The 14,683-nt window shown below is 36.4% G+C and overlaps 1 protein-coding gene across 1 annotated transcript; it reads right to left on the bottom strand.

Annotated features, from left to right (window-relative positions):
- Positions 1 to 457: 457 nt before the first annotated feature.
- On the bottom strand, positions 458 to 14,173 carry LOC104415871 (probable Histone-lysine N-methyltransferase ATXR5). The gene is made up of 7 exons (XM_010027260.3): positions 14,058 to 14,173; positions 3,303 to 3,676; positions 3,098 to 3,184; positions 1,805 to 2,034; positions 1,613 to 1,713; positions 1,301 to 1,513; positions 458 to 1,066 (listed from the first exon to the last, which is right to left on the bottom strand). The coding sequence occupies exons 1-7, from the start codon at positions 14,171 to 14,173 to the stop codon at positions 907 to 909; spliced, it is 1,281 nt and encodes a 426-aa protein (XP_010025562.2). The 3' UTR covers positions 458 to 906.
- Positions 14,174 to 14,683: the final 510 nt, after the last annotated feature.

Genomic DNA, 14,683 nt, shown 5'->3' with positions numbered 1-14,683 from the left:
AGCATGGATTCAAGGTTTTCAAGGTCATATACGACGCTGTTATCTGTTTTCTTTGAAAATGAGCTAACATAAGTATGCTAATAAGAGGATGAGCTATTCATTTTATCACCATTTCTTGTATCCGCTTCAGCTTCATTTTCTAAATCAAACAATCGGATCTTTGGAAACATTTGGCCACATGATTGTCCGATTCAATTATGAAAATGTACTAAAGCAAGCTAAGTAATAACTTATACCGATCTGCGATTCATGTGTAGGTAGAAGATACTAGATAACAACGCTTCTCTAAGTATTTTGTCCATCCAAGCCTATCTTCAACTCTCTGTGTTATCTCTAGCAAATGGTTCATGGCACGTGTCTTCACTCTTTCATAGAAACAAGTCAAACTGAGTGAAGGGTCCAACAAAACAATAGTCGAAATAGGGAACATGGACTTGGCCATGCGATAGACCGTCCAAGATCCAAGACGTCTTCAGTTCAATTCCCATCTTCCACTACCCATCTTACCAAATGAAAGAAATATGATCACAACACTTACTGGAAACAGAAAAAAGCTACCCGAATGAAGTTGACCAACTCCAATGTAGGAACACGGAGCAAGAATCTCTAATCAAAGAAATTGCATTCTTTTTCCACAGTTGTAATGCAAAGAAGATTTGCTTTATAGCTAGAACTTTTGCACATCTACAATTCCAAAATGCAAAACTTCAGAAAAATCCTCCTTTGTCCTACTGTCACTAAGCTGCATAGAGGCCGGCTCGTTAGATGAAGACCATACTATAACTTCAAAGGATAAACAAAATTCCTCAGATTCTCCAACGCCCGGAAGATAAGAAAAATTTGAATGGTAGAATGGATATATTATAATCGATTATTAGTAAAATCGGGCCCATTTTTGGCGACAACTTAGATGAAGTGATGAGTAGGATATTCATGCTCATACCCATTATAGTCATAATAGAGTCTCTCCCCCTTGGCAATATCACGAGTCGCAACCAAAAAGACCTTGCATTCGCTGTTCACATTGTACCTCACGCATTTACAGTTCTGCTTCTTTTTACCGTCCCTGCATAATATTTTATGAAGTCTAAGCAGAAGGACCAGCACAAGCTCTTGATATCTTTGGGAGAAGGGACGAAAAACATATGGTATGAAAATACTTCAAAACAATTTGAGATGGCAAATCATGCAATTAAAGTTCGAAATTCAGCTACACAAATAGTAAAGGTGATTTTCTTTTCTAGTACAATGCATTAAAATTAAAAAGTCGATGACGGAAAAAAGGATTAAAGTGGCTTACACTGTGTGATTGTTGATGCCATTTACAAAACGTGCAATATTTCCACGTTTATCAGGGCAGATGACAAGACTTCTAGATGGATCATTTGCTAGAAGAAGAGTCATCATACTATCGCAATCGTCTTTTTCTCGGTTCTTAAGGTAATCCACATCACCGGTGTACTCTGCAATAAATGTCATGTCCTTAATCGGACCATCAGCTTCTACAGTGAAGCTGCATCATGATGGAGTGAGCAAAAAGGACCAATTAAACGAATGCATAATGGTATGGTAGATATCATATTAAAGGTCCATGGTGATAGTAAAGTAGTACCCTTCACATGAATCAAAAACAACCGAAAGAGGAGGCCATTCGCCTCTTTTAGACATTGCTCTACACTGCTCCAGAGTTTCAATGTCTTCTTTTGGAAGAACCTGGTAGGAAATCAAAACACTTCAGAAAACAGAAAATAAAATGTCAAATTAGTGTGCGAATGATGTCAAAATAGAAGTATATAATCCAAACCTGCATGCCACCTTTTTCAAGCTTTGCCTGATTAGCTGATCTAGGAGCCCATCCTGGCAAGTAGGTGAGATCATCACTGAACTCCATCTTTAGCGTTGTCAAAGCAGAAGCAAGTGAACGCATTTCTTTCAACCTTTCGGAAGGATCCTCCACTGGAGTAAATGGAAGGAGTCTCCTCTTTTTCTTCTGCATAACCAGAGGCCCTGAACGCTTCCGACGCTTTCTAGCGTCTAAATGAAAGGAATAATCAAACTAGTTGCCTCAATAGTCACCAAATGTATGAGATTAGAGACTTTCTGGGGAGTGGTCTCTTTTGCCAATAATGACTTCAACAATTGGTGTAGTCACTATTGTAAGTGTAACCATAAAAGTTGGCAGATTTGAAATGTAAGATGAAGTTCAGACCGAAATACTTTTTAAGACAAAATAATCCATGTAATTCAGTGGACTAAGATAAAGTCGGTGGAAGGCCAAATCTAGAAACTCAGTTTCTTGCAACAGAAATATAATAGCACAATCAAATCATTATACAGCAAAAACTTAAGAAAGGACATGTAGACAAGCACAAAGAATTAATGAAGTAGCACGGTTGATTGCATAATGTTCTCTGTGGTTCTTGAACTTTTTAGCACAATATTCAATTTTGTCCCTGTCAATTTACATTATTCAATGTGTTGCAGGCACATATTATATATGTGCAGTCTAGTGCTAACGCCAGTTTAGGGGGGGTTCTCCTTGCCTTCCTGACCAAACACTTGAAGTCGGGCCACCACATCCAATTACATATCAGGGTACGTACAATGGCGTCTTTGCCTGGGCTCAATGGCCTAATATGGGTGGTTGTAGTCTATAAACTTTTATTCTAGACAAGAGGAAAGAAACACCAACAAACTCGTTCTTTCTTTAAATCTCATGGTAACAAAGCAAAATGGTCAAACATTGAGGGACATAAGGAAACTGGTCACACATGCTCAAGTAAGATGTAAGCCTGCGAAGCAGGTCAAAACTCAGAGGTTGCAGCATTAGTGCAATGCCAGAACTACCTAAATCAACTACATTTAGCTAGGACGCATTTGTTCCTTCTTATTCTCTATGGCATCAACCACATTCAGCTAGGAGCTCTAACACTGTTAAGCTCCATCTGTTATGTCCACTATCTATTCCGGATAACTCCTATTAACTAACAACGCAACAATCAGATATCAAAACACGAAAGATCAAAAATGCCAATGGGTCAAGATTGCCCATTCACTTCAACAATAACATTAAAGATGGGCATATCAAAATCTTGACCTTGAGCTTGAGGAGACCCGCATTTCTCATCGACAAAAGTGGTCTTTTGGATCCTGAAGAAGTCGATGATCTTCTTCTGCGAAAACTCTACAACAGAGAGGCATGACGGCCCAATCAATCACACCCACCTCAAAAAACCATATCTTGCACAACAAAAAGACAAGAAACCAAGAATCGAAGCATCGAATCAATAATGCCCCCCTACTTCTTACTCTTCTCTGTTCACAGCACTTGGGGCAGAGCCACGACCCTATCGGCAGCTTCACGACGATCGGCCTCAGGCAATTCATGTGGAACCCCTTGTCGCATTTGTCGCACAGCAGCAGCTCCTCGGCCCGGTCGCCGGACCGGCATTGCTCGCAGATCACGTCGCTGTAGCTCTCGCGCTCCACCACCGCGTACCTGGCCTTGGCCAGCACCTCCGCGATCGCCTTGTACTTCCTGGGCTGCGGCGGCGACGGGGGCACCGTCCGCCGCGACGACCCACTGAAACGTATGAATTTCTGGCCGGCGCCATTTCGGCCGGGGGTGGGGGAGGGGTGGGGGCGGAGATAGGGTTTGAAAGGATTCGTTCCAAGGCTGTTTTTTCAGCTGGGAAGGGGTAGGGGAAAATGCCTTGTCTATGTAGAAATTGACATTGGATAAAAATCACCCTCTAGACCGATTCTTAGCTCCTCCTTAAGACATGAATTAATTGAAACTCACGTATCAACAGCCCCTCACAGCTTTACCAAACCGATAGGATTAGGCTAATTAGTACTCGCGGTAGTGGTTTCAACTATGAAAAAGAGGTTAGTACACATTTGTAAAATTCTTGGCAAATGCCATAAAGATCTTGCACCCCTAGAGTCACGGCAACTTTCCAAAAAGTACTTTTTGAACTATTAAGGAGTTGCGTATGTAAGACGAATATTACCAAAGCCTATGAATTACAAAGCTTCAAAACACATTTACATACCGTGACTAATACCGAACAGATTCTAAATCCCCATACTAAACTCGTGAGATGAATCATCAGTAGAGTTCCATTTTTTTTTTGTACAAAATTTTACATTTTTGAAAAATGTTTTTCAAAGAAATAATGGTGTTTGACTCAAATATGAAAATAAATTGGAAATTATTGTCTATCCTTTGAAAAAGAAAACTAAGGGCCCAACATAGAGGCACTTGGGTCTAGCCTTTGTGGACTCGGGTCTAAGATTCAATGAACCAAGGTCTAATGCTAGTGACTTGGGTGTGAGAGCTAAGTACTTGGATATGATCGCTGAAGACCTGAGAATGAGCATTGGGTTTGGGCAAAGCCTATGTGGACTTGGCCGTGACTTAGATGAGGGAGGTAGGGTGCCTAGGCATGGCCTCCAAGACTTAGGCATAGGTATCGGGGTCCCAAGTGTGGCAATTGGGGACTTAGTCACAAGCACTAGGGTCTTGGCCCTTCTCTATGGACCTAGGCTTGACTTGGACGAGGGAATCAAGTATTTGGTCATGGCCACTTGGGACTGGGTCACATACATTGGGTCCTAGGTGTTGGCTGCTCAAGCAAGGGCTTGAAGGTCCTATGCCCAACCTCAAGAGCCTCAGGCCTGACCTTTGTAGACTTGGGCATAGGAGTGGGGTACTTGGCAAGGTCACTAGGTCTAAGGCCCAGCATCGAGGGAATTGAGGGAGTTGGAACTAGGTTCTAGCCTTAATGGGCTTAGGCACAAGAATTGGGTACCTAAACATGGTTGTCAAGACCTAAGCACAAGCATTGAGCAAGCCTAGCCTTTGTGGATCCAACTGTGGTCTCAATGGACTCAAGCTTGGGCATTGATGACTTGGATGCAAGAGTTGGGAGCTCGCGCATAAACATTGGAGTCCTAGGTCCAACCTTTGTTACCTAGGCCGGATTGCTGAGGAAACAATCTCGGCCTTGATGGACTCAGGTTGACCTAGGATTAGGTGCCGAGCTTTCTTGCCAAGTGTATATGTCTTTGGTCCGAGCTCCATTGTCTGGTCATATTTTAGAAACGAGTTCTGATTTTCAAAAGAGAAAATTATTTTTCTGAACTTGAGTATAGAGTTTCCGTTGATTATGCAATGTATCTTCATTAACTCATTTTTCTAAATAATCCAAATGCTGGAAAATGAGAAAAAAAATTCAAGAGAATATATTTGCGAAACAATTGGAGCCTAAGACTCATCCCAAATAGTCAACACCTTGAGTATTTCTTTTGATTTTCACCATGTGCGAAGTGCATTGAGTCATTACAAGTGATGTTGGAATAAGTTCCCGATTCCCGACAAGAGAAGGGTATCGAGTGGTCACCAACACAAGAGAGATTCCATGAGGGTGAGTTTGTGGCCATGCAAGGTAATTCATTAAAAAGACTAATTCTTAAATTGTTGCCATATCGAGTACTCTTTTGGGGGCATAACTCACATGGAACGGGTAATTGAAGTGCAACAAATGGCATTGGAATAGCTATTTGGTGAATGCATGGTTTGAGGATGGATTAGGCCTTTAGTCGATCCAATGAGGGTGAAGAATCATCGCCACACTCAAATAAGGTATGGTTCTTGGTAGACATTTAAAATGCAAGAAAGAGGTAAGAGCACCAGGTCATATACCAAATTAAGATTCGACCAAAAAAAAAAAAAAATTAAGAGTGTTGCTTTGCAATAGGGGTCATGTGGGATTAAATCCTAGCGTCATAAGCTAAATATTTAACAAATGAGACCTACATTATGAAAAATTATTTATTACCCATACTTCCTAAATTTTGGGAAGTTTGCATCTTCCCATGACTGTCAACCAACACACATGCTTCTTGACTTTTAACTTTGCTACAGTCCTTGACTCTTTTCTTTTTTCGTCAATATGTGGGATGCATATGACTTTTCAAGAGCAAAAGTGTTTTTTTTATCATTTACTTTTTTGTGTAAAAATGAGAAGATCTACAAAATCTCTCTTATGTTTGAAAGTATTAGAGAGAGAACTAGAAAAAAATGAAAAATAAACTAGTAAAAAATAAAATTGGACGTATTGATTTTGCTCTAGTTTGGAATATAATATCAACGGAAAAATAACACAAATGATCTTTAAACTTTGGTCTAATATGTAATGTGGTCCATAAACTGTTAATTTATTCAATGTAATGCCTAAACTTTCAATTTTTGAATAAGGTCCATGAACTTTTAATTTGTTTGATGTGGTTCTTAAACTTTTGGTACATGCTCAATATGATTCTTGAACCGTATAAAAGTATTCAATGTTGCCTCTAGACTTGAATTAATGGAAGGACAACAATGAATATTTTCATATGGTTCATGGATTAAATTGAACATATATAAAAAGTTCAGAGACCACATCAAACAAATTAGAAATTCATGGACAACATATAACAAATTAAAAGTTTATGCATCACCTTGCACATTAGGTCAATATTTAAGAATCATTTGTGTCGTTATCCCAATATCAAGTGTTGTAAAAGGAAAAAATGAGTTATGAAACGCTTGAGGAATATATAAAATCTCAATTTGTCAATCAAGAGGGGTGAAAATTTGAGCAAAAAATAAGAATAAAAAAATCAAGATAGGCTTTTACCAAAAAAAAAAAAATCAAGAGGGGTGAATTATTTGATAAATAAAATGTTCTCAATTATTTTGCAATCTAAGATATCGGTGAAGTACTTAGATAAATAGACGATGCAATGCACTAAATAACAAGCCTAACTCCTTAAAAAAACATAAACTTTGGGTTAAGTTCCGATGTTGATCCAAACTTTCATTTGTATCATAAAAATTCATAAACTTTCATTTTGTACCCAAATCTAGCCCTCATTAACTTTCCGTCCAATTTTACTGTTAAAAGCGTGACATGTCATCCACATGTAATTTTCCTTTTCCAAGTCAACTCAAGTTGATATATTCTTGTTTATTTTTCCCCCTCATTTCCTTCCTATCACTTTCGCCATGGACCACCTGTGTGAAGTTTGAACGACTCCCCATTCATCATCTTCTTCGCACCTTAGCCATAGCTTCACTGGCGCTCACCCATTGCCACCCAAACCTCTAACACTACCCCACGACGAGATGAGCTCAAGCTCTTCTTGTTATAATATATTTTATTATTTTAAATGTGATCTCAATTTTATATTTCTCAATTAATTCCGATTTATTGTCTAACTAATTACCTGCATTTATTACGTGATATTTGTTTGTTAATATGTTATTATAATGGTTTTGATGGAAGACATTGGTAACGTATGAAATGTAATAAAACGTTAGATCGTCTAGTTCAAAATCTCTCACTATAGAAAATACGTCATCAAATTTTTAGGGGTATTGGCTAGTGGAACAAAACATACAGATTTGGTAATTCTATATTCACATATTGATTCCATATCTGCAGATCGATCACACTTTGTGCATCCATCCAAGGTTTTAGGATTTTCCACATTTGTAGATTTTCATTAATGGCTAGAGGTATGTCGATTTTTGCGTTTTTGCAAATCGATCTCGAATTTTATACGAATTTATCCATGAATGATAAATTGGGATCGTCTATTTTTATTTAGATTTAGTATAATAGTTGGCATCATAGCATGTTTATAATCTATACCTTGGTGAAAATTTTAGAATTTTGTATGTTTTAATTGGATTATGAATGGGTAAAATTTGGATCTTCCGTGGCTTGGAACGGAATTTCAAATTCCGGTCAAATTCGAACAACCCACCATGCGATAACGGATTTGCATGGTTACACCGCCATTAGAAAGAAAAGCCATGAGATTATTTGGCATATTACTAACCGCCGGAGGCTGATCGAGCGGTGAAATTTTTAGTGGTCAAGGTTTTAAGGTAGATCGTTTTAGGCTGAATTTTGATCAATTTATTGGCTATTTTTGCCGGATAATAGAACTATATGTTCGTCTCGGCTTTGTCTTCGAAACCCATTGATCAATTTGATTGGACATGGGCTGTGGAAGAAGACTTAAGCAATAGAACAGAGGTTGGTCATAGCGGAAGAAGAAATCACGTGGAGAGAAGACCTCGCATGTGCCCAGGAGCCCAACAACGTGTGTATGATGCACACACCCGAGCGCAGTTAATGCATGCGTGCCGTGGGGTCTTGTGGTGCAGAATTACAGTTCTGCCCTTGCTTGCCTAAATTTATGATCTTGCCCCTCCGTATAAATAAAAGTTATAGCTCTACCCTGCCCACATAAAATTATGATTTTGCCCCCTTTGGGTGTGACAATTTGCGATTTTGCCCTTTTAGGCATAAAATTCATATTTTGCCCCTTACAAGTGAAATTCCAATTCTGTCCTTTTATGTAAAATTCTAGTTTTAACCACTTTACATGTGATTTTATTGTTTTGCCCTGACGTGCAATTTATGAATATTTTCTCATGAATTTAAATGTCTAGTGATTCGTATATATTTAATTAATTAAAGATTAGTCACAACATCTTTGCTTATATTAAATTATAATTATTTAAGAGCCTTTAGATCACATAAAGTCAAATACATTAATTGTGATTAGTCACATTAATACTATGAATTTTATCCCACATGAATTTTCAATATAGTAATGTGATTAGCTAGAATGAAATATCATTTTATCTTTCTTAATTTACCCAATAGGGATTAAGGAAGGGAATATAATTTGATAGTTTCATCATGAAGTAATTATGAATCTATTTAAATTTTAAGCTTAGCCCACAGTTAGTTTTTAATGTTATGTGATCTATATTTTATAATATGTTTTACATTGGTAAAATATGATTTAATTTATTTGTCTCAATATATTGATACATAAGTTTTCCTTTTATTATGATGCAATCTTACCACCTACAATTAATTCTGGTATAATTGTTCTCGAGTTGAACAATAACAATTATAAAGAATGAAGGGAATTAATTCTTTTCCAGTTGGGGTGCATGGATATTGATCATGCTCTACGGTCAAATGAGCCACCTAAGCCTACTGAGGCTAACACTCAAGCTGAATATACTCTTCATGCACAATGGGAGCAGTCCAATTGCCTCTGTGTGATGTACATAAAAAACAAAATTTTCTGTTAGTATTTGTGGTTCAGTCATTTAGCATAACAGCCAATTGGAGGCTATTGATATGCAATATGAGTCTTTAGAGAAAGCGCATGCCATGACTCTGATTATGAAATTCTCATTGTTGAAGCTTACTAGTGTAAGAGGTGTGCGTGAGCACATCATGAAGGTGGGGGCTTTACAGCTCAGCTAAAAAAATCTTGAGGTTAGGATATCAAAATCTTTTCTTGTGTACAATATTTTGAACACTCTCCTACAAGAATATGCTCCTTTCAAGATCTCATACAACATACATAACACTAAATGGTCGATCAATGAAATCTTGACCATGTGTGTTCAAGAAGAAAATATGTTGTTAATGGAAAATGGAGAAAGTGCTCATATGACAATACATGATAATTATAAAGGGCAATGCAAGTAGAAGGGGAAAAGGTAAAATACCTCTACCTCCTCAAGTTAGCATTAAGAATGAATTCAAGTGTTTCTTCTGTAAAAAGAAGAGACACATGAAGAAAAATTGCGCGAAATTAAAGACTTGGCTCATGAAGAAAGATAACTAATGTCTTGTGTTTGTTATGAATCTAAAATGGTTTATGTGAGTCACAATACTTGGTGGATTGATTCTGGTTATATAATCCACATTTCAAATTTCTCGTAGAGTTTTCAGAACCAACAGAAATCAGTGGGAAGTGAACAATGCATTTATTCGAGAAACAAGATGCGTTCACATGTAAAAGTTATTTGAACATGTAGATTAGTTCTCAATAGTGATTTTGTTTTGAATTTAGAAATGACTTTTTATTTTCCTAGTTTCTCTAGGAATTTAATTTTAGTTTCAAAACTTGTACCTTTGAGATACTCTTTTAAATTTTTAGGTTCAACTTTCAGTTTATCGTATAAATCTAAAATGGTTGAGAGTGACATTTTATCTGATGGTCTCTTTCAAATTAATTTATAAGGCAATTCCATTATAATGTGATGCATGTTCACAATAACGTTGGCATAAAATGATATGTTGTGAATGATGATTCTTTTATGTTATAGTACTGCAAATTAAGACATATTTCCATCGATAGAATTAAGCGATTAGTAAATGATTGGGTATTTAGTACTCTAGATTTTACTAATTATAACATTTTAGTAGTTGCATAAAAGGAAAACAAACCAACAAGTCAAAAAATATGCTAAGAGGAGTATGCAAATATTAAAAATCATACATATAGATGTTTGTAGTCCAGATATGAACTCAAATAATTAGAGATACTTCATCTCTTCATTGACGATTATTCACGATTCATGTATCTCTACTTATTTCGTAATAAATATGAAGCGCTAGATACATTTAAGATATTTAAAATCAAAGTACAGAAACAATGTGGTAAACAAATTAAGATTGTGAAATTAGATAGATGTGGATAATACTATAGTAGATACACTAAAGATGGACAAGCACCTAGTCCATTTGCGAAGTTTCTTAAAGAGCATGAGATTATTGCCCAATACACAATGTATGGTTCTTTAAACTAGAATGGTGTAGCAAAAAGAAAAAAACCGAACTTTATTGGATATGGTGCGGAGTATGCTTAGTAGATCCAAACTTCTTAAGTTCTTGTGGACTGAGGTTCTTAAAATGACAATATACATACTAAATCGAGTTTCGACCAAGGCCATCCCAAAAACGCCTTTTGAGTTATTCAAATGTCATAAATTGAGTTTGCAACATGTACCTATTTGGAGATGCCCATTTGCAATAAGAGTTTACGATCCACAAGAAAAGAAGTTAGACCTAAAAACTATAAGTGGGATTTCGTTGGATGCGCCAAAAGTCCAAAAGATATAGGTTTTATTGTTCATCTCATACCACTAGGTTTATGGGATCGAGAAACACTAAGTTTCTTGAGAATGACCTAATCAATGAAAGCAATCGATTCAGGGACCTTATTCCTAAAGAAGATCATTCAGATACTCAACATTCTACTTTAGGTACTAGATTGGTTGTTGTTTACAACGCCCATTTAGTTCAACCAACTATTAAACAACTAATTATTGAATCCACAACCTACTGATATTGATATGCTAGACTCAACTATTCAGCAATTACCATTTACTATTGAGGATCCAGCTGAATAACAAACTCCTCAGGAGAATGTTAATGCAACATTAAGAAGGTCCATTAGAATGAAGAAATAAGCAATCCCTAGTGATTACACTGTGTATCTATAAGAATCTGATTATAATATTGGAGCTGAAAATGATCTTGAAACGTTTTCACAAATCATGAGTTGTGACAAATCTGATTTGTGGTATAATGCCATAAAAGAAGAGATAAGCTTCATGGCATCTAACGAGGTCAGGGATTTAGTTGAATTGCCTGATGGTGTGAAGATCATTGGTTGTAAATGAGTCATCAAAATTAAGAAGGATTCATTAGGTAACATTAAGAGGAACCAAGCCAAACTTGTTGCCAAGGGATTCACTTAAAATAAAGGAATCAATTACACGGAGACATTTTATACTGTACTAAGAAAGATTCTCTTCCTATTATTTTGGTATTTGTTGTTCATTTTGATATGGAGTTACATCAAATAAATGTCAAAACAACATTCCTTAATGGTAAATTAAAAGAAGTGGTTTACATGAAACAATCAGAAGGACTCTTCTCTAGTGCTAGTAAGCATTTGATGTGCAAACTTAAGAAGTCCCTTTTATGGCTTGAAACAAGCATCCCACCAATCGTATTTGAGGTTTCATGAGGTCATCTCTTCATTCGATTTTGTAGAGAATGTCATGGATCAATATATAAACCAAAATGTTAGCGGGAGCAAAATTTGTTTTTTTGTCCTATATGTGGATGGTATTTTACTTAAAACCAATGATAAATGGGTTGTTACATAAAGCAAAATAATTTATCCTTAAGAGTTTTGACATAAAGGATATGGGTGACATCTTATATCATTGGTATTACGATTCATAATGATAGACCTCAAGGTCTATGAACACTATCTTAAGAAACCTATATCAATAAAATCTTAGAAATATTTTGGATGAAAGATTATTCATAAAGTATAGCATCCATTGTGAAAGGTGACAGGTTCAAAATTAGTGCCTGAAGAACAATTTTGAAAAGGAACAAAAGAACATCCCATATGCTTATGCTGTTGGAAGTTTGATATATGCTCAGGTTTGCACTCGACCTGATATTACTTTTGCTATGGGAATGTTGGAAAGATACCAAAGTAATCCAGATGGACCATTGGAGAGCTTTAAAGAAAGTGATAAGATACATTTAAGGTACAAAGGGACATGTGCTTATGTATAGACAGACAAGACGCTTGGAGGTAGTTGATTACTTGAATTCAGACTTTGCTAGCTGCGTTGATTCCCATAAATCAACGTGAAGATACATTTTTATGTTTGCCAGCAAAGCTGTATCTTGAAGGAGTGCAAAACAAACCTTGATTGCCACTTCTATTATGGAGGCAGAATTCATTTCTTGTTTCGAGACCACCTTACATGGTATATAGTTGACAAGTTTTATATCGGGGTTTAGAGTTGTGGATTCTATTGTTAGGCCATTAAGAATATTTTGTTACAATTCAATTGTAGTTTTCATGGCTAAGAACCACAAAAATGATAGTCGAAGCAAACACATCGACATCAAGTATTTAGCCATAAGAGATTGTGTTAAAGAGAAAAAAGTGATCATAAAACAAGTAAGTACTCAATTAATGATAGCTGAATCTTTAACTAAAAGCATACCAGTTATAATGACTATGTATTAAGAATGGGCATTGGTCCAATTATGTAAATTTTTTTTTCTTCATATGGAAGAATTTGTGAGACTTTTATTCATTTGCAATATTTTTCTCAATATAGTTGTATACATTCAGTTATTTGGAGAAAAACAATCATGTTTGACCTGGAATAAACATAAGGTTTATTTATTAAGTTACGTTATCACATATGGGCTGATGAAATGCATCGTAGTACACGAAAAATAATACTCACTCTAAGAGAACTCATTGCCGTGATTCATGTGTTTTATTTCAACATGAAGTTTATGTGGGCTTGGGTTAATATTTCATTTGATGGAATATTAGGATCAAGTGAGAGAATGTTATAATATACTTTATTATTTTAAATGTGATCCCAATTTTGTATTTCTCAATTAATTCCGATTTATTGCGTAATTTATTACTCGTGTTATTATGTGATATTTGTCCATTAATATATTGCCATAACAGTCTTGATGGAAAGCGTCGGTAATGTAAAAAATGGAATAAAATGTTAGGTCGTCTAGTTGAAACCCTATTACTATAGAAAACACACCATCGAGTTTTGAGGGGCATTGGCGAGTAGAACATGAAGTACAGATTTGGTGATTCCATATTCGCAGATTGATTTCATATTCACATATCGATCACGCTTCACACATCCGTCCAAGATTTTAGTGTTTTCCGCATTTGCAGATTTTCATCAATGGCTGGAAGTATGTTGATCTTTACGTTTTTGCAAATCGATCTCGAATTTTGTACAAATTTATCTATCAATGATAAATCAAAATCGTCGGTTTTTATTTAGATTTAGTCTAACACTTCTCTCTTGGTCTCACTCTGTGTCCAAGGTTGCTGCACAAGATTGAGGCGCACGACCAATCTCTCCTCTTAAGCTAAACCAAAACAGACCCAAGATTAAGCTTTTGCACATTGCCCTCTGAGCTCTGACTCACGGATTCACTCTCAAAATCGAATCTTTTTTGCCTCAAAATCATTGATTTCAACCATTTTCAATCCTAAAAACTCTTAGACCTCAAACTTTTTTCTCGTAGGTCTCCCTTAGAAAGGAGGTGAAAAATTGCACCAAGACCCATCATTAGTGTCTCAACCAACGACGAGACCACAATTACCAGAGCAAGAATAGCTGAAATGCCCTCGTTGCGATTCCACCAACACCAAGTTCTGCTACCACAACAACTACAACCTCTCTCAGCCGCACCATTTCTGCAAGAGCTGTCGTCGCCATCGAACCAAAGGCACGCCCTCCACAACATCCCCGTTGGAATAAATTATTACAACCCTCCCTTTGTTGACAAGAGAGCAAAACCTCTCTAAATCCAACTTAGAAGTTTTCTCGAGATATTCGCTCAAGCTAAGTATAAGAGTAATAACGGTAATCATAAATAGGCTCACGATTTTTCTTTCTTGTCGTATGCTTCTCCTCTTCTTATTTTGACTTCTTGACCTTATGTAGATTCTAATTACGAACTCTAGAGAAGCCCTTGACTAGTAGTTACACTTTCAAACATTTCTATTCTCATATTGTTCTTCACTTAAGCAGAAATCACAGAGTATTATAAGATTACTCTCGTTCTCGGTATCAATCAAACTTGATTCTTCCGCGTGACTTCAATAAATTAGAAATCCCAAATATGAAATTACATCACTAAAAGAGTTATAAATTTTCCATGGACGAAGATCCGCTAAAGTTTTGCTTAGTGATCTACATAGAATTATCGTTGACATAAAAAAAATG

This window comes from Eucalyptus grandis, chromosome 8 (genome assembly GCF_016545825.1).
Source record: "Eucalyptus grandis isolate ANBG69807.140 chromosome 8, ASM1654582v1, whole genome shotgun sequence".
Classification (NCBI taxonomy): Eukaryota; Viridiplantae; Streptophyta; class Magnoliopsida; order Myrtales; family Myrtaceae; genus Eucalyptus; species Eucalyptus grandis.
Note: the sequence above shows the minus strand (reverse complement) of the source record. Positions and strands in the feature narration are given on the sequence as shown.